General features: G+C 32.5%; 1 protein-coding gene across 1 annotated transcript; it reads left to right on the forward strand.

Moving 5' to 3' along the window:
* Positions 1-1,743: 1,743 nt before the first annotated feature.
* Positions 1,744-3,660, forward strand: LOC127260358 (homeobox-leucine zipper protein ATHB-6-like). The gene is made up of 3 exons (XM_051288083.1): positions 1,744-2,130; positions 2,222-2,595; positions 3,117-3,660. Exons 1-3 carry the CDS (start codon positions 2,079-2,081, stop codon positions 3,567-3,569), a joined length of 879 nt encoding a protein of 292 aa, XP_051144040.1. The 5' UTR covers positions 1,744-2,078; the 3' UTR covers positions 3,570-3,660.
* Positions 3,661-17,118: the final 13,458 nt, after the last annotated feature.

The raw sequence follows: 17,118 nt of genomic DNA on the forward strand, positions 1-17,118 counted from the left end.
TGATGGATTGAAACTTTTTTTTATTATTTTTCTTTCTTTTCTACACCCTACAAAAATAGGGAAAAAGATGGTCTTAAGAGTGTGTTTATATGAAAGTTTTGATTTTGAATTTAAAATTTTAAATATAAAATTAATTTTTAATATGATCTAAAAAATAAAATATATTTTATTTGATTTTAAGTTGAAAAAATTTAATAAATAGTAAAAAATTAAAAAATGAAAATACTTAAGTGAACAAATCCACATAGTCCAAAAGTTTAATACTTGTTCCATCTCTACTATTATATCCGAATTATTATAAATATAATTATAATTAATAAATAATTAAAAATATAATATTAACAAAAAAGTAATTATTTACAATATAAATAATCATAAAGTAAACTTAAGATATTAATTAATTTAATTAAAATTTAAAAAATTATAAATAAAAAGATGTAATTTAATTAAAATTTTAATAAATAAAAATATATAATTCTTAAAAAGGCGGCGGCTACGGTGTTGAATTTTAAAATTCAGCATTGTGCTGACAACACACCGCAACACACGGTGTTAATACCGGCAGCACACAGTTTGCATTCATATAATACAAATACATCACATGTTGTAGTTTTATACAACACAATCAATACTTGATTTCAACACATCACATGCTATTATACAATACACTAGTATTATGAACCAATAACAGAAATACAACACATGTTATAGTCTTATACAACACAAATATTAATTGATTCCAACCTACCACCTACTACTATACAACACGCTCTAAGCATGAAGCAACATCACATGTTATTATCATAAACAACATGTGTTGTCTATAATAAAATTCTGTGTTGTTTTTATATAATATGAAAGTATCGGTGTTCGATTTTTCTAATTCAGCATCGTAACTGTCTTCTTCTTAAAAATACTAAAAAATAACATAAAATATGAGTGAGACAAAATGACTAATAATAATAATAACGTGAACCCACACAGTGCAAGTGTGAACGCAAGTACGGATTAATACGTCAAAGTAGTAGCTTGAATTTGTGACGGAAACGTCTCTCAATCTCCACCCCACCCCACCCCACCCCACCCCTACGGCTCATACACCGGCCACACCCAACCCTACCCTCCCTACCAACGCCAATTTCCTGCATTTGCTTTGCACTCAATTTAGGGGTCATTCCTTTATTTGTATTTAATTTTATAATTACAAAACAATTTAGCATAGATTTGAATGAAACTGGAATTATTATTATTATTTTATTATAAAATATCAAATTAAAACATTCTCTCCATCCCATGTGTCTTGCATTGCAATATTTTAAATTACAATAAAATAATACTATCTCCGTCCCAGAATTATATTCTTAATTGAGTTGGATACGAGATTGAAAAAATATTAATATTATATTGGTAGTGGGTAAAAAATATAGATAGAAATTATTTTGCTTGTGAATGTATTAGTGTAAAAAATAGTAATAATTGTATAATAAAAATGAAAAAATAAGAATAATTTTATAGTGATATGATTATTTATAAAAATAATATTATTTTTTTAAAACGAATAAAAATATTAAATAAGACTATTGTATTTAGACGGATAGAGTAATACCTGAGTCAATACAAAACATTATACCGAATTTGAATAAGTAGCCAGGCCAGGCCAAGCCAAGCCAAACCAGCCCAACCCTGGTCAAGTCCTAACCACACTAAGTTCTATTAATAGCTGTACTCTAAACCACCCCACCCCACCCCACAGTTTGGTTTATTTAAATAAACTCTGAAAGCCCTCAAATATACGCCACTGCGTTCCTTCTTTCTTCTCCAACTACAAACGAAACAGAGAATTGGAATTGAATTCCATCGCCATCGCCATCCTCAACTTCAAGTTTGTTTTCAATCTTTCTCCATTCTTCCCCTTTTTTTCTGGTTTCGATTTTAGGTAGGAATCGCCATGGGAAAAACAGGCAAGTTGGGGTTCCCAAGAAACAGGAAATTAAAAAAATCCTCAGAGTAGAATAGAGCAGTGCAGTGCAGAATCATTGTTGTATTTGTGTTTGTAAAGCAGAGTTTCGATTCAAGCAATGAAGAGGAGGCATGGGAGCTCTGCAACTTCCATCACTCCAAGCTCCTCAGGTAATTAATAAACAAGATTATTTGATCTTTCTATGTATAATATGCGAAATCAAATTTAGTAAGGAACGACCTCTATGATTTGGGTGTGCAGGAGGAGAAAAGGATGCGATAATTAGGGATTTGGGGACAATGTGCGCAGAAGAGGGCATTGAAGATGAGGAAGGGTATTGGTGTTGTAGTGTGGAAGAAAAAGCGAATTCGAAGAGGAGACTGAGCGTGGATCAAGTGAGGACATTGGAGAGGAGCTTCGAGGTGGAGAACAAGCTCGATCCAGATCGGAAACTGAAGTTGGCTCGGGAAGCTGGGCTGCACCCGCGCCAGGTGGCGGTGTGGTTCCAGAACCGCCGCGCCCGCTGGAAGACGAAGCAGTTGGAGAAGGATTATCTCTGCCTAAAGGCTAATTACGACTCTCTTCGACTTGACATCCAAAACCTTCATAAACACAACCACTCCTTGCTTCTCCAGGTCACTATATATATATATATATATAAGAGAGAGAGAGAGAGAGGCTATCTTGAACTTTTTTTTTGAGCTATGAACAAAAAAAAAAAAAAAAGATTTTAGGTCTTATAAATATACAATTAAATGTATTTTAAATCTAACAACGACGTTGACTCGGGAGAAAAAGATGAAATTGAACCGAAGGTGCTTCGTCTGGAAGTTCGAATAGTGAAAAAAATTGAAAGAAGATCGAACGAGAAAATATAGAGAGAGAGGGAGAAGTGAGTTTTGGTTTGGATAAGTGGGTGAGCAGAGCATGGAAAAGACCTGGAGATGAAAGGGGAGAGGCTTAGGCAACCATGGAATTTCGAAAGGTTTAATGGAGTGTATAGTTAGGAATAAAAGATAAAGAAGAGAGAGATAAAATTAGAGTTTTAAATTTACTCTTAAGATTAAAATAGGCTAACATTTTAAGTTGTATGCTTTTTTGGATCAAATTCAATCTGCTCTCGACTAAATTGTGAATTGTGCCTCTTCGTTTGTAGATAAGAGAGTTGAAATCATCGATTCTAAGCAGATCATCGTCGTCATCCAAGCTTGAAGAATCAGAAACAAAAATGGATGATAACCAAGCGAAAACCAGAGTTGAAATTTCACCTAGGGATGAAGAACTTGAAGAAGCTGGCATGGATGGATTCGACCTCTTCGACAAGTTGAGCGAGTCGATCCTGAGGATGAAGGACGGATCATCAGACAGCAGCGATTCGAGCGCAATCTTCAACGACGAAAACAACCAAAACTGTTATCGGAATGTCGTGGGAGATGACCAGAGGATGGTTCATTTGCAGCCCTTTGTGAAGAATGACGACGAACACCATCACCATCACCAAGATCATCGTCAAGATCATACAATAATTCGTGAGGACGACGATGAATCCTACAGTGGTTTGATCTTTTTGGACGACCAAGATCCCACATTACATTGGTACTTACAATGAATATTAGGGGATGGATGATCATGTATAATTTCGAGATTGGAGGCAAAAGTCATAACAATAACACCCCAGAAAATAAATTGTGTTTCGACTATACTTACAATATATATATATATATATTTCCAAGATCAAAAGGGTGTTTGGAACCACAACTTTGCAAGGCTAAATTTGCAACCTCTCTCTTTTTACCTTTTTTTTTTTAACGGAGAAATTTAAAAATATTATACTCTCCGTCTTAACTACAGTGTCTCATTTACTGTAAACACTGAAATTTAGGAGGGATATAATTAATAAATAATTAAGAATGTGTTAAGTGAAAATAATTATTGTATAATAAAAATAATTTTAAATTAAGATTAAAATAACTAATGAATATAATTAAAATTAAAAAAAATTAAATTAAAAAATTTAAAATGACAATTAAAGTGAATAATTATTTTTAAAAAAACAAAATGACATAATAAGAGGAATAAGGGGAAGACATGATATATGAAGAAAGAATACTTATACGTTATCTCAACTTGTTTGTATGAGATAGTGTAATTTTTTTTATTGAAATTTAAAATTTTAATATTTAAAAATTCAAAATTATATTCAATCAGCCACACTTAATTGACTTTTTTTTTTTTTTTTTTTTATCAAAATTATTCATATGTATTATGTTCATATAAAATGTGCCAATAAAATTTAGTGGAGGATAATGATCTATTTTAAAATCGCATGGAAGAGGATAAAAATATCCTTTAGAGTGAACTAAACATGGCCATTAAAGCAAATTAAATTTGTCTTTTATATCCTTATTGAAGTGAAATGAAACATTATCAATTGAAATGATCTTTACACACATTTTGAATTGGGGTAACTATGATTTTTTTTTTTATTTCATGAATCCGCAGTCGTCACGACTAGGTGAACCATGTGTAACAGGTGACCTGAGGCATCGGGGGTTTAAACCCATAACCTCACGGTCACAAGTCCAACTCCTACATTATCAGGTCATCCCTTACGGGACAACATAATAGTATTATTTTTTTGTTTTTGATTAGAAACATAATATTATTATTGCTACTATAACAAATGGTATTCCCTTCATCTACTCTAATTATGTCAATTTTTTTTATTGTTCGCTAAACTTATAGAAAAACCATTTAAAATAAGTAATTTGATTTACACAATTTTATTACTCTTATTTTAACAAATACAAATTATTTTGTCACTATTTTTTATTTTATTTTAATGTGTTTCCAACTCTATAAATTGAGTTGGTTTGTTATTTCAATTATTCATACAAGAATTGTTGGAAATAATCTGACATGAAATCAAGTTAGAATTTGACTAAGTAGTGTAAAATATATTTAATTATATTTTGAATAAGCATTTGATTGTTCCCAAAGTTTTGGTAGGCTTTGTTGAGTATTTTAGATATTTCAGTTCCGAAATTTATGTTAATCTTTATCCAGCAGTTTTAGAGATCTACAAATACTGTGTAAATTCTTCATTTTAATGAGAGTTGAAGTTTCAGTCGAAATAAAAATAACTTTGCTATCTCATTTTCATTTTTATTTTCCTCACGTGTACCTTCCCCCACCACAAAGGCATATATATATATATATATATATATATCTACTAAGGCAGTTGCAGTAAGCTCACCTTGCAGGCGAAACACTTCCAGGAGGCTCACGTCTAGAATAATTTTGATGTCCAAGGGAGTTCTAAGTTGGTTTGATTCGTATGTAATCTGATTTATTTCGATATATTCCTTGGTCAAATCCAACAAAAATTTCACTTCTTTAGTTCATTTTTCTCATCATTTTTTTTTCATATAATTTGTTATATAATTTATTAAAAAATTTATTTTATATTCGCAAAATCATCGAGATTGAATGTGTGGAAGATTTAATCCAATTATGTATAAATTGCATTCAAAATTTGAAGCAAGAGTTCTACAGTTTGTTGAATGAGATTTACAACATAAATAGTGAATAAAGGGTACTAAGATATAGTGTCCATACAACATATATAAAAATGATAAATATAAATTACTGGATGCAATGACGGTTGGTCCGTTTATGAAAAATTTCGCTGATAATGAGGTAACAACAAATGAAGATTCGGGAAATAGTATTCACATTCAATCTGATAATAATGCATGATCTTCAAAGTTAGAAAATGATCCACCTGAGGCATTCATTGGAAACGAAGAATTCATAGATATAGATATGACAGGTAGATTCAACAATATGCTCCAAGATGATAACAAACCACTTTATACATATTGTGATGGAGAAATACAAGTATCTATTGTTACAGAATTGGTAGACATTAAGGTCAATCATAACGTATCGGAGTCCGCCTATGATGATATATGCAAGTAATTTGACGAGCATTTCCCAAAGGTCATCAAATGTCTATCGATTTCTATAGATAAAAAAAAGTTAATAGAAAAAATAGAATTACCCACTATTAATATAGATGTTTTGTCCACAAGGATGCATACTATTTTGGAAATGTGATGAGGTTTACAAGAATGCAAATTTTGTGGCAGGTCACATTGAAAACACGGTAGTTGGCGGAAGAATGTTTTTGTATCACATATAATATATCTTCTGCCGAAACAAAGATTGAAAGACTTATATGAGTTTGTTGAGATAGAAAAAAAATGAATTGAGATTATTATTATTGAAGCAAAGTTGGTCGATGAGTCATTCATCTGATGTAGAGGCGTGGAAACATTTGATCGTATGTATCCCGATTTTGCACAAGATCCATAGAATGTACTATTAGGATTTTGCATAGAAGGTTTGCACCTTACAGATCATATAGGTTAATTATTTATATTGGCCAGTTATTCTTACCCTATATAATTTGCCACCGGGGACATGTATGCAGAAGAAGTATAAATTCTTATGCACTATTGTTTCAGGACCGCATAATCTCAAAAAAAGTTGATTGACTTATACTTATAACCATTGGTGAAAAAGTTATTGTATTTTTCGATGGATGGTTATGTTGTCTACGATGCATATACCTAACATCAATTTTGGATGCGTGCATCACTCTTTTGGACGGTAGGTGACCTAATTTCCTATGGAATGATTTTATGATGGAGTACGGCGAGGATGTTAGGACGTCCAGTATACATGAATGACAATCCAACTTTTTGGTTGACCCATGAGAGAAAGGTATGCTATTTTGATTGTCATCGTAATTTTTTACTGTAAAATCATTCTTTTTGTCGAAATAAATGAAGTGTCATTAAGAGAAAAACTGAGGACAGTGTAGATCATGAAAGGCTCAATGACCATACACTATATAAATGAGTTTCTACAATGCCTTCAGTAGTGGTCAACCCAAACTGTCCTAAGCATGCGGATTTTGGAAGCACCATAAATGGACAAAATGATCGATTTTATGGGATCTTCTTTATTGAAAATATCTCCCCATACGTCATAACTTGGATGTTATGCATATGAAAAAAATTATTTTTAAAAGTATAATACACACCATTATGGATGTATCGGGAAAAATGATGGACAACCTTAATGCTCAGAAAGACATGTCGATTATTTGTGATCATCCTGAATTTTTTGTCGAGCCATTTAGTAATGGTCCAAAGAGGAAGGCATCTTACACATTGAATCAAGCACAATGTTGGTTGCTCTATGATTGGATTTTCCAAATAAAGTTTATGGATCATTTTATGTCCTACTTCAGCCGTTGCGTGGATAGTTCCCGAGTGAAATTAATAAAGATGAAGAGTCACAATGCATATATTTTCTGCAACGTTTATTCCTTATTTCTTTTTGGACTTTTCTTCCAAGCTATGTATGGGAGACTATTACTGAGGTTAGTTTTCTTTTTCAAATAGTATATACTTCTACTTTATATAACAGAGCAATTGAAAGAATTGCACGAGAGTATATTATTGGGACATTTAATGATCCATTTGCTAGTGGAATGTATGTTAGTTGGATCTGTACACTATAATTGGATGTATTCTTTTAAAATATATTATTTATGAATTTTAACTATTAATTCAAATAAATTCAAAATTTATTTTATTTTATTTTATTTATGCAGATTACTATATAATTTGAAGAAGAAGTTTAAAAACAAGGCACACATCAGAGGCTTTCATTTTCTCAGCATATATATATTTGGAATGTACTTTTCTCAAACGAATGTTGAACGTACTCTGAAATATGAAATTACTTTATCAACAACTTTTTCAATTTTCAATCATGTCAGTATTGCTTCGGGGTGGGTAAAAAACAAGTATGTAAATTCAGAAGAAATCAAGTACATATAAAATGTATCCCATATTTTTTTCAATGAAAAATTTACTTTTTTTTTTCTTAATTTTTTTTTATTTTTTTAAAATATAAGTAATAACATTAACCCTAATTGGAGCACTGTTTCTACTCAATTGCAAAATTCATCTTTCCACGGGCAATAATTTGTCTCTCCAGCTCTTCTTCGCCTTCATTCAGTCGTATTTCCCTCTCCTTCATTCGCACCCAATCGATGCCACTACCCACTGGCAATCTCGCCCACAACCGCTGCCTCCCTCTTCCTTCTCAGCCATGACGCCCAATCCCGACAACCACCGCCGCCTCTCCCTCTCATTTTCTCTTACTGACGTGTATTTCTAACGAAAGCTTCACAATCATCTTTTAAGCCGTCATGCTTTGCCATACATCACCTTGCCGTTGACAGCCCGACATATGTCTCTTCCGTCCCTCTTCTTTCGGTATATTTATATGATGTTAGTTTAATTAATTAATTAATCATATTTGAATTTTGATTATTTTTTAATTATCTTATATAATTAAACTGACCTTAAATTGTTGCCCACTTTTCTCCCATTAAGTCTATCACATTCAAAATATACGTGAGAAGTGGCAGAAAAATCGTAATGGACGGTTTCTCTTTTTTCATTATAAATACTCTCACATACGGGTTACTAAACCTACTTTCAAAAAATTAGAATACACCATCGCTATTTGAGAGCTAGGGTTTGGCAACATCATCCTAGGGTTCCAGGATCTGGCAACATCTTCACAGGGTTTCAAAGTTTGGCAACATCCTCCCAAGGGTTCCAGAGTTTGGCAACACCATCTTCCCACGGTTCCAATCTATCGTTTGCTTGAAGAAGATAGTCTCGAGAATAAATTTAATTTTTAGCAATGGCTGGAGGTTTGTTTAAATTTCGTTGTCCGCTTCCGCTAACATATTTGATTATATGTTTATTTTTTAACATTTGGTATTAGAGCAATTTTTACCTCTGCATTGCTTAGAATTTTCTTCTCATCAAATTCTTGATCAAGATTCGCTTTAAATTCTTATTTGAAAATATCTTGATTTTTTTTTTCAATAATTGCTTTGCGATATTTTCTTGATCAAAATCTGATCCTGCGATATAAGAAAATTTCATTATGTTTTTTAGAAATATTTTGAATTCTATTTTGAAATCAATTTGTGTTGAATTAAAAATATATAGATATATTAATTCGGATCTGATTTGAATAAGTGTGAATCAGTTTAATCATTATGTGACTCTGCAATATTATTTATTATGTGATTTCTATTTTCATCTTATATCACAGACGTGTGTATATATATATATATAAACCAACTCAAGGCCATTGTTATTATTATTTAAAACGATTTATGGCATTAAATATATATATATATTGAATAAAAACACATTAAATTGTGAATGTGATTGTCTGAATGTGTTAATGCCTACGTATATGTGTACTATGTTATTAATGATGTGTGCGAATTCAGACATATATGGATTAATAAATCCGTAATTAGATTTAATACATATGTGCAGATGTGATCATTGATTTATTTGCAGAATTATTATTATTATTATTTTACATATATATGCAGTACATTCTTAATTGAAGCATGTTGTTGGTATTAATCTGATTTTATTATACATGTATTTATTTATGTGAACTTCAGTTTATACATCCATGATGTTTGTAATTTATTTTAAATTTTATTTAATTAAGGAATAGCTACAGCATCCTCGATTAATTAAAAATTTATTTATGATTTATTTGAAATCACATTAATAAACATCGATTGTAATTATTATGTACGATGTGATGAGATCTGCCCACAAGAGTCTTGTTATATTTGTATGAGTAATTAGGATAAAATATCGAGTTGTATTTCTTAATCTACCCATAGGAATTGAGAAAATAAACGCAATTTGATAATTTTATTGTAAAGTTTTTGTTTGAATCTAATTGAGTAAAAATTTAGCCCACAGGCAAGTCTTATGTCTTTAGATTCATGTCTTAACGTGTTTACATTGGTAGAAATGTAATTTATTTGTCTCATTTATTGATGAGCATGTATGTTTAATTTTGCAGCATTTAATCCTATGAATTTCTCTGACATTAAGTGTGATATTCCCGGATTGACTAGTGATAATTACAAAATCTGGAAGGAGAGAATTCTCCTTCATTTAGGCTGGATGGACATTGATTATGGTATACGGAAAGATGAGCCGCCGGTTATTACTGAAACCAACGAGCTAGATGATGTTGATCTTTATGAATGATGGGAGAGATCTAACCATCTTTCCATAATGCTCATAAAGACTAAGATCTTTGCTGGTATCCGTGCGTCTGTCGATCAGCATGATAATGTCAGAGAGCTTTTGAAGGCTATTGACGAGCAATTCGTTAAGTCTAATAAGGCTCTTGCCAGCACATTGATCATTCAGTTCTCTACCATGAGATTCACGGGTGTCACATAATGCGCATGCGGGACATTGCGGCGCAGCTGAAAAGCTTAGAGGTGACCATGTCTGAGACCTTTCTTGTCCATTACATTTTGTGCACTTTACCTCATAAGTACGGTCCATTTAAGATATCCTACAACACACATAAAGATAAATGGTCCATTAATGAATTGATGACCATGTCTGTTCAAGAGGATGAGAGACTATTTATGGAGAAAAGTGAGAAAGGGAACCTAACAGTCCATAGCAAGAAGAGAAAGCATGATACAAAAGGGAAGGGACCTGTGCCAGCTGAGCGGGTTATAAAGAAGGAGTCTACGTATTTTTTCTGTAAAAAGAAAGGACACATGAAGAAAGACTGCATTAAGTTCAAAACCTGGCTCGAAAAGAAAGATATCCCTTATGCATTTGTCTGTTATGAATCCAATATGGTTAATATTAATTATAACACATGGTGGATTGATTCTGGTTCTACAATCCATGTTTCCAATACCTTGCAGGGTATGAAAAGCCTAAGGAAATCAATGGGAAGTGAATGGTTCATCTATTCCGGTAGTCGGATGCGTTCGCCTGTGGAAGCCATTGGGACGTGCAGTTTAGTGTTTAGTAGTGGTTTTGTTTTGAAGTTGGAAAGGACTTTTTATGTTCCTAGTTTTTTCAAAAATTTAATTTTTGTATCGAGACTATCATGTTTGGGTTTTTCGTTTCACTTCATGGATTCTAGTTTTGTTTTGGATTTTGAATCTAGACCCGTTGGTTGTGATGAAATTAATGATGGTCTTTATTCGATTAAATTGAAAAACGACACTACTTTTGATTCACTGCATGTCATAGCTGGTTTAAAGCGATGTGTTATGAATGAGAACTCACATATGTTATGGCATTGTCGGTTGGGACATATCTCAATTGACAGAATTAAGAGATTAGTGAATGAAGGGATACTCGGTACCCTGGATTACACTGATTTTTAGACTTGTGTGAATTGCATTAAAGGCAAGCAAACTACCAAGTCCATAAAGGGTGCACAAAGAAATTCGAATCTTTTGGAAATTATTCATACAGACATTTGTTGTCCAGACATGGATACAAGTGGTCCGAGATACTTCATCACCTTCATTGACGATTATTCACGGTACATGTATCTTTACTTACTTCATTCTAAGAATGAAGCTTTAGAATCAAGGCTGAAGTAGAGAAACAATGTGGAAAACAAATCAAAATCGTCAGATCCGATAGAAGTGGTGAGTACTATGGCAGATACACAGAAAATGGACAAGCTGCCGGTCCATTTGCTAGATTTGTTCAAGAGAATGGGATCGTTGCCCAATACACTATGCCTAGTTCTCCGGACCAAAATGGTGTTTCAGAATGAAGAAATCGAACATTAATGGACATAGTGAGGAGTATGAGGAGTAATGTGAAACTTCCTCAGTTATTTTGGACTGAAGCACTAAAGACGGTTGCGTATGTATTGAACCGGGTACTAACCAAGGCTGTCTCAAGGACACCTTTTGAATTATTCAAGGGTTGGAAGCCAAGTTTGCGACATATACGTGTTTGGGGATGCCCGTCTGAGGTGAGAATTTATAATTCACAAGAAAAGAAGCTAGATCCGAGGACTATAAGTGGGTATTTCATTGGATATGCCGAAAAGTCCAAAGGATATAGATTCTATTGTCCATCTCATAGCACTAGAATTGTGGAATCGAGAAATGCGAAATTTCTCGAAAATGACTTGGTTAGTGGGAGTGATCATTTTCAAGATACTCATTCTGAAATAGATCACTATAAATATCAACTTACTGAATCGAGTGATAGATTGATTGTCTTCCACGCTCCTCAAGTTCCAACGCGTGTTAGATTAACTAATGAAGTTCCACAAACTGATGAAAATGATCCTGTATATCAAGTTGTTAATAAGGAACATCAAGAAAATGTTGAACAACATGATGTTGAATCAGTTGGTCAGCAAGTTCTTCATGATAATGATGAGACAACATTGAGAAGATCTACACGAGTCAGAAAATCAGCTATTTCTAGTTACTTTATGGTGTATCTTCAAGAATCGGATTACGATATAGAAGCCGCAAATGATCCTGAAACATTTTCACAAGCCATGAATTCTAAAGAATCCGATTTATGGCATGGTGCTATGAAAGACGAGATGGACTCTATGACATCAAACAAGGTATGGGATCTTGTCGACTTGCCTGATGGTGTAAAAGCCATCGGATGTAGATGGATTTTCAAAACCAAAATAGACTCTAATGGCAACATTGAAAGACATAAAACAAGACTTGTTGCTAAAAGATTCACTCAAAGGGAAGGAATCGATTACACCGAGACATTTTCTCTGGTATCTAAGAAATATTCCCTCCGTGTGATCATGGTATTAGTAGTTCAGTTTGATTTTGAGTTACATTAAATGGATGTGAAAACCGCATTCCTGAATGGTGATCTAGAGGAAAAGGTTTATATGAAATAACCTGAAGAATTTACCTCTAGTGGTGGAGAAAATTTAGTTTGTAAGCTTAATAAATCCATATATGGATTGAAGCAAGCCTCCCGTCAATGGTATTTGAAATTTCATGATGTTATCTCTTCATTCGACTTTGAAGAAAATGCCATGGATCACTGTATATACCAGAAGGTTAGTGGGAGTCGTATTTGCTTCCTTGTGTTGTATGTGGATGACATTTTGCTTGCAACTAATGATAATGGATGTTATATGAGATGAAACAATTTCTCTCAAGGAACTTTGATATGAAAGATATGGGAGAGGCATCTTATGTCATTGGCATTAAGATCCATAGAGATAGAAATCGAGGTATTTTGGGTTTGTCTCAAGAAGCCTATATCAAGAAAGTTCTAGAAATATTTAATATGAAAGATTGTTCACCGAGTGTAGCTCCCATTGTGAAGGGTGACAGACTCGATTTGAAAGGGAACACATGAGAAATATCCCTTATGCTTCAACAGTAGGAAGTCTTATGTATGCTCAGGTTTGCACCAGGCCTGACATAGCATATGTTGTTGGAGTATTATGGAGATATCAGAATAATCCAGGTGTTGACCACTGGAAAGCTGCAAAGAAAGTGATGAGGTACCTTCAAGGTACAAATGATTTCATGCTCATGTATAGACAAACTAATGTCTTGGAAGTGATTGGCTACTCCGATTCGGACAACGTTGGCTGCATTGACACTCGAAAATCCACATCGGGTTATGTGTTCATGTTGGCTAGTGGAGCTATCTCTTGGAGAAGTGCGAAACAGTCTATCACTGCTACTTCCACTATGGAGGCTGAGTTTGTTGCATGTTTCGAGGCTAGCTCACATGGTGTATGGTTGAAGAGTTTCATATCCGAGCTTAGAGTCGTTGACTCTATTTCCAGACCAATTAAGTTGTATTGTGCTAACTCTGCTGCGGTGTTTATGGCTAAAAACAATAAGAGTGGGAGTTGAAGTAAACACATCAACATCAAGTATTTAGCCTTAAAAGAACGTGTCAAGGAAAATAAAGTGGTCATCGAACACGTTAGTACAGAGTTGATGCTTGCTGATCCCTTGACTAAAGCATGCCACTAAAGAATTTCAGAGATCACGTAGCAAGTATGAGACTTGATTCCACAATGTAGTTTATTTGCGCACATTGTTATTTCAGACTCTTATCCAGTTTGATGTTTTCTCGCGTTATTGTGCATATATTTGTTTATTATTGAGAAAACTTGCTTAAGTTTAACCCAGAATAAATATAAGATTTATTCATTAAGTTGTGAATTTAGTTTGAGATGCTTGACATATCGTGATACATGGAAGGTAACATTCGTTTATAGAAGACCTACCAACATGATTCGTATATAAGGTTTCTCATTATGTTGTGATGGTTTGAGTGGGCCTAGTGGGAGAATGTTAAGGGTGCGTTTGTTTGGAGGTTTGGATTTTGAGTTGGGATTTGAATAGTAAAAATTTTGAATTTAAATAGTTGTATGATGTGATATAAATAGGTGTTGATGTGATGTTTTGAATGTAAAATTGATTTTTATTATAATATAAAAAATGAAAAATATGTGTTTGATTTGATGTTTTTTGGGGAAAAAAATGGGATGAATAATGGAAATTAAATCCAATCCCCCAAACAAACACTTAGTTTAATTAATTAATTAATAATATTTGAATTTTGATTATTTTTTAATTATCTTATATAATTAAACTGACCTTAAATTGTGGCTCACTTTTCTCACATTAAGTCTATCATATTCAAAATATACGTGAGAAGTGACAGAAAAATCGTGATTGATGGTTTCTCTTTTTTCATTATAAATACTTTCACACATGAGTTACTAAACCTACTCTCAGAAAATTAGAATACACCATCGCTATTTGAGATTCAGGGTTTGGCAACGCCATCCTAGGGTTCCAGGATCTGGCAACATCTTCACAGGATTCCAAAGTTTGGCAACATCCTCCCAAGGGTTTCAGAGTTTGGCAACACCATCTTCTCACGGTTCCAATCTACCGTTTGCTTGAAGAAGAGAGTATCGAGAATAAATTTAATTTTTAGCAATGGCTGGAGGTTTGTTTAAATTTCGTTATCCGCTTCCGCTAACATATTTGATTATATGTTTATTTTCTAACATATGACCCCCAAAAGAAGTAATTTTCTAAATCAGTTGGTACATTTTAAGTTCTTGTTTGGTGTCCTTTTCTATTTGAAGCTTTGTGATATAGGTTTGGAATCATTGTTCGTAAATTCAAAAGTGAAACCTCTTTCAGTAGTTGAGCATCAAATATATATATAATCTGCTATAATCATTTTGTTTAAAGCATTGCCCTATTTTATTTTGATTGCTACTTTTATTCTAATAAAAAATATACAACACAAGGATGTAGCAAATTCGACTCACATCATATGGTCCGGCACAGTTCCAAAGGCTTATACCGAGCTCAAGGGAGAATGCAGTCAAACTTTATCCCATAACGGTTATTGATGAGTTGAATTATGGACAAAAAATATAAGACAAAAGAGTATGAATTTTTTCTTTTTGTAAAAAACAACACATATTTTTTCCAAAAAATTTATATATTACACACATTAATTATAGTTTATTATTTACACAATATAATTTGTAGTTTACATAAAAAAAAAAATTAGGGTAAACTATTTTTTTAGTCCCGTAACTGGACCCCCTTATCATTTTAGTCTCATAAATGGAGCATGTCGCAAATTAGTACCATAAGTGAAAGTTTTTCGTTGTTTTAGTCCTCCGGTGCCGGAGACGCCCGCGTGGCTCGCCGGAGGCTACGTGTCCGCCAGGTCAGCGACACCTGGTGGATACGTGGATTTTATTATTTCTTTTTCATTATTTTCATTTTTTTTAAATTTATTTTTAATTTTATTTGTTTTTTTTAAATTTTTATTATTTGGTCCAATTGAAAAAAAAGATTAAAAAAAATTAAAAAAAAATTAAAAAAAATAAAATCCACGTGTCCGCCAGGTCAGCCACGCAGGCGTCTCCAGCGCCAGAGGACTAAAACAACAAAATTTTTTCACTTATGAGACTAGTTTACGACAGACTCTACTTACGGGACAAAAATGATAAGGGGGTCCAGTTACGGGACTACAAAAAAAATTTACCCAAAAAATTATTTCTTTCACAAAACAAACACTCACTATTTTATTGACGAGGGAAAGTGCTATAAATTTTAGTCATTTTACAATTTTAAGTTCACAAACTCTACAAACTAAATTAGAGTATGAATAAAATAATTTTGAGGCTTTTTTTTCTTAGAATTGTTGTAGTTGTTTTAAGAGTGTTTTTCTTTAATAATTTTTTCCATAAAATATAAGAATCGCAAAAATAAGTATTAAATAATGTTTGTATATTTTGGTTGATTTTTGTGTAATTTTATTATTTATGAATATTATATATATTATAGTTTTATGGTAATATTTTTTAAGAATTTTGTACGAACAAAGTATAAGTAGCACACTCTAAAAAAGGACCATCCTATGTACATATCGATCCATTCGATCAATGTTATTATCACTTTACCATTCAGGATTATTCAATCTAAATAGCACATTTATAGTCTATATGATTATTACTCTCTCCGTCTCATAAGAAAGTATCCAATTATTTTTTGCACGTAATTTTAGGTATATTAGTATTTTATTGACATGTAGTAAAAATAAAGTGTAAAAGACCAAAATACCCCCAACTTGTGTATATTAATTAAAATATAATAAACTCCATAATATCATCCATAATTACAAAATGAAAATTAAAGTGCAAACATCATAACGATGATGATAAAATTTTATGCGATCAATTTGATTAGTTTTTCTCCAGACTCAATACCTGCAATACCAAAAAAAAAAAAATTAGAAAATAAGTTGTAATAAATAAACAAGTAATTGCATTTACCATGATTAGTTTTAAACATAAAATTACTAATCAAAAATCAATTTGTCGCTATTTTAATTGTAAAAATAAAGGTCACTTTTAAACAAAACCAGTCCAATTAGGCCTAAAAAATTTAGGAGGTAAAATTTTTTTCATTTCCCTCATAAAATTGACTTAATCTCCCCCAAATTAAAATCAAATTATACATGTCTCATCAGCTATAAAAGCATATGTTGCCCCAAATTTGAAGTTTCTAAACATACTTTGCATTCAACATGACAAAAAAGAAAACCTTACCACCATCCAATTCAACAACATAGCACAGTTTTTGTTGTCAAACAACAGAAAAGGGCGTTTGACGCATGATAAAATAAATGAAGCAC

The sequence above is a fragment of the Andrographis paniculata genome, unplaced genomic scaffold (assembly GCF_009805555.1).
Source record: "Andrographis paniculata isolate CXL003 unplaced genomic scaffold, ASM980555v1 Contig61END, whole genome shotgun sequence".
NCBI classification, from domain to species: domain Eukaryota; kingdom Viridiplantae; phylum Streptophyta; class Magnoliopsida; order Lamiales; family Acanthaceae; genus Andrographis; species Andrographis paniculata.

What these genes read in the sequence shown, in the direction of transcription:
- LOC127260358 (XM_051288083.1), top strand. Translation starts at nt 2,079, where the DNA reads ATGAAGAGGAGGCATGGGAGCTCTGCAACTTCCATCACTCCAAGCTCC. An exon ending in CATCACTCCAAGCTCCTCAG is followed by an intron (nt 2,131 to 2,221) that starts GTAATTAATAAA and finishes TTGGGTGTGCAG; the next exon opens with GAGGAGAAAAGGATGCGATA. An exon ending in ACCACTCCTTGCTTCTCCAG is followed by an intron (nt 2,596 to 3,116) that starts GTCACTATATAT and finishes CTTCGTTTGTAG; the next exon opens with ATAAGAGAGTTGAAATCATC.